At 47.6% G+C, this 3814-nt stretch overlaps 1 protein-coding gene across 1 annotated transcript; it reads right to left on the bottom strand.

Annotated features, from left to right (window-relative positions):
- Positions 1-1632: 1632 nt before the first annotated feature.
- Positions 1633-3494, bottom strand: LOC147902206 (chloroplast protein FOR GROWTH AND FERTILITY 2-like). The gene is made up of 2 exons (XM_087374697.1): positions 3127-3494; positions 1633-2977 (listed from the first exon to the last, which is right to left on the bottom strand). Exons 1-2 carry the CDS (start codon positions 3400-3402, stop codon positions 2159-2161), a joined length of 1095 nt encoding a protein of 364 aa, XP_087230823.1. The 5' UTR covers positions 3403-3494; the 3' UTR covers positions 1633-2158.
- Between the last annotated feature and the right edge of the window lie 320 nt (positions 3495-3814).

The following is a 3814-nucleotide window of genomic DNA, read 5'->3' on the forward strand; positions in this document are numbered from 1 at the left end:
CCCTTAGGATGTCCTATATGCACCTAAGGGACATATTTGCTTTGACCTTCTGACGCATCCGCTTGCGATAGTGCCATAGAGTCATAGGCAACTTCTAAAGGCAAGTCACGGGAGAGTTCATCCTCCCTATCCTTACCCTCCCCCATTCCTCGCCAACAACAATAGTGTTGGTTCTGGTAGATGATAGAGTCCCACAACTCAAGGTGACCGTTGAGCACCCAGAGACCGATATTCATCAAGAAACTAGATCGAGGAGAGCTTCGATAAAGGGTTGACGTTTTTTGCCTCCTTGGTCACCAATGCTTGCATTGTAGGTAGATGGCACACCTACAAGGGCATGTCCTTGGTCAAGGCCCAAGCCACTTGCAGCCTTGCCAGGGCCAATAGGACAAAGCGCAACAAGGCAGTTGGCAAGATACCAACAAGATTCTAAACCCCTTGAGTGGAGCCTCTTGAGAGGCCTAGACCAGGCTAGACTGGAAGAAGCCAGGCAAGAGCACTCTAAAGAATTAGAGTGCCACATGCACCATGACAAAGTAGGCGAGTAAAAGCCCTCCACTAGCGTCCCCTTCCTAGGGAAAGTAGTCAAAGAGAGCCCCTTTAGGACATCCTATACACTCACTCTTTGGACTTAAGAGTCATAGGCAACTTCTTAGAGGCACGTCACACAAGAGTTCATCCTCCCTACCTCCACCCTCCCCCATTGCTCCCATCCAACCCACCCCCCACGGATCCTCCCCCCTGCACCTTCTGCCCCATTTTGCTCCTTCTCCACCCTCTCGTTGCCCCCATCCCTCTGCTCTACTCATCCACCCCTCCTCTTCCTTGCAACTGCCCTCCACTGTTCTCTCAATGTAGCGGGGCTGTATTGTTAATTTATTCCTAGTTTTCTGAGTTCGAAAATAGAACTCCATATATTGATCTTTGATGAGATGTAAGAGCACTTGAATGATTTAACCTCTCCAAGAAAATAAGATTTCCACCTATTTTCAGGGACGACCCGTATCGCAACCTGTTTTCTTACACTGCAAAGTATGCTACTGCAGTACCCTCATGTTCCAGAACGGCACCAACGCAAGTGCCACGTGCATCAACCATCACTAAAACTAGTTTTTGACGGTCATGCTGCATGCGTAAACAGTTTTTCAAATGTTCACGACTAGTAGGAAGGTGCAGTGTGAGAAAGGATCTAGAAATAATCTCCTTTTATAGTTGGTCTTTAGCTCTTCCGCCAATACTTGACAGCTTTCAAATTTTCTAGTATGCTACCAATACCATGCCAATCAAGCTGGGCAAGAAATTGCATCTCTCCCAAAAAGAAACTCACTCTACTAGAGCTCAATCTCCCTGGGAAGATGTAAAGTATCCAAACGTCAGTGCTAGGATAACCTTTAAAAAAGTCAAACGTTTCCATTAACGCTGCCTGCGGGCAATGCCAAAAATAGAGACTTTCACATAGTGCAGAAAACAAGGGCTGTGATATGACAGTCACGACTTGTGCTTTACGAATGAAGAAATTAATTGACTGGAAATAAGATCTGTTTCAAATGGATACAAACTGCGCACACTGGAATTTTTATATCACGACGCTGGCATGTCCCCTTTTCCTTCAGGAATAATTTTCTCTAGATAGACTGAGAATAAAGCAGGAGGGAAACACCGTAGAGTGAAAGTGTACAGTTGCAATCCCCATTTGCCATTTGTATACAAAGAAAAGAGTTACAAGTTAAGAAGGAAGCATATATCTTCAAGGAGAGCATCCCCTTCCTTTTGAAACCATACAAGGCTAGTCCCTATTCACATATAAAGTTCCGCCTTCAGGCAATTAAACTTCCAAATGTTGCAAGCATGAAGCCTTGACCTACTGTTGGAGCTCCCCCTGTAGAATCTCAATGCAGGGCATTGTCTGTCAAAATCATATATTATTTCCAGGAGCTTTCATAGCGCAAAAACTGTCAAGAATTGTGCTATTGTGAACCAAGAAAATTAGTGACTTCCATTTCTTCAAGGGAATTGCTAATATATAATTGGGTCACCATGACAGCACGCAGAAGAAGACCTAATCTCCATCTGCAGTCCAACATTAGAATACGAGGCTATTTCCCGCAAGAGTTTCCATATTGGGATGCTGGCATCTTCCTGAAAAATTTCATCTAGATCAAAATATGGTCAACCCAAATATCTCCCCAAGAAGAATAGCAGCTCCCACGAAAATAGCAAAAAGGGAAGATCCCCAAGTCAGGTGCTCTGTTATCCTCGGGATTCTCTTTTGTAGGGCATGACTGCAAGACCCAATAAAAGCAGTATAGCCGCTCATTGCCAGAATAGTCCCAAATAAGAACATGATGAGGAAGGCAGCTCCTGCAAAACGAGAAGGCAGAGCAATCGCTGGTAAAATCATAATTAGTGCATCTGGCTGCAGCCCATGAACTATACCTGTGGCAAATGTAGCTAAGCCGAATTTCTTCTTGGTTCCTTTCAAAGATTCTGAAGGTGGCAACATAGTGGAGAGAGAACTGCCATTAGCAGCTAAAACTGGTACCGGTATCGCTTGTGCCTCTTTCACCCCAAGGGCTCCTATTGTAAGAAGAGTCATGCCAACAACTCTGGCCCCCCATGTGCGGAGGACTTCAATATGTAGCTTGCCCTTGAGCAGCAAAAACAGAATGCCAAACATCACCTGCCCAGCATCATGACCACAGCCCCACAGGGCCCCAACAGCTACACTTTCGAGTCTTGTTCGCCCTATTGACAAAGGTGCTAGGGCGGCGAGGTGGTCAGGCCCTGTCAGAGTATGTAAACAACCGGCCATGAGTCCCATCCAAGCACTTACAAACAGATCCGTCCGACTGCTTGCAGCAGCAGCCGCCCGACTGGCACCAGGAAGACTGACTAGAGTGCCAGCAATTGCGGATCCTGAACGAATATACAGGGCAAGCCCAAAGGCAAGGGCTGCAGAGAGGACAGTTTGTACCACCTGAATGGAAGCAGAAACGAAAATGGCATAATTCTGAATTTAGGGAGGCAAGGAAGCTAGGACGCAACCACCATTCTTAACCCACTACGCTAGCAAGAATCAATCTCAACGCCCACGAATCGTCCTACCGGAAACAGTAGAGCTCCTACCTTCTGGGCTATCTCGCCCGTTTGAAGCGCATCTGAGCGGAGGCTCGCTTTGACCGGCGACCTACTCAAGCCGCAGAGGCTGGGGCGACAAAGGAGCCCATCACGGGATCGTTTGGAGCAGCGGCTGAGTAAGAACGGGGAGGAGGGGGGCGCGGGCGAAGTGGGCAAAAGGCTTGCAAGCGGTGGGTGAAGGATTCGTTTGGGGAAAGGAGCGAAGGGGGGGAAGGGACGATGGGGGTGGAGACGGAGGGAGGAATGGTAGGAATACTGCAGCATATCGATGGACGAGGCAGAGGCAAAGCGAGGAAGGAAGAAGAAGTTGATGAGGAGGAGAAGAAGAAGAAGAAGAACAGAGAAGAAGAGAAGCTTTTGATATGTTTTGGTGAAAAAGGCAGAGGCTTTTTTTGATGAGATATGAAGTTTGGAAGGGATGACGGTGAGTGGTCCATCGTGGATGAATCCACTCTGTCAATCAACGGCGCGATGCCTGTCCACGTAGATTATCCACATTGGACTGGCGTGTGCCCTCCACACTTCCCTCAACCCCTTTGCTTTGTCAAAAGCCCTAGTGGCGTGTGGCATCCACACTCTCTCTGTCTCTCTCTCTCTTTCTCCCCTCCCCTTTTCAAAGATCATTGCTCCCACAACGCAAGCCTTTCCCACTCACTCAGCTTTCATGCCACCACTC

This window comes from Dipteris shenzhenensis, chromosome 5, assembly GCF_047967505.1.
Source record: "Dipteris shenzhenensis isolate YYH24624 ecotype China chromosome 5, Dip_SZ_1.0, whole genome shotgun sequence".
Classification (NCBI taxonomy): Eukaryota; Viridiplantae; Streptophyta; class Polypodiopsida; order Gleicheniales; family Dipteridaceae; genus Dipteris; species Dipteris shenzhenensis.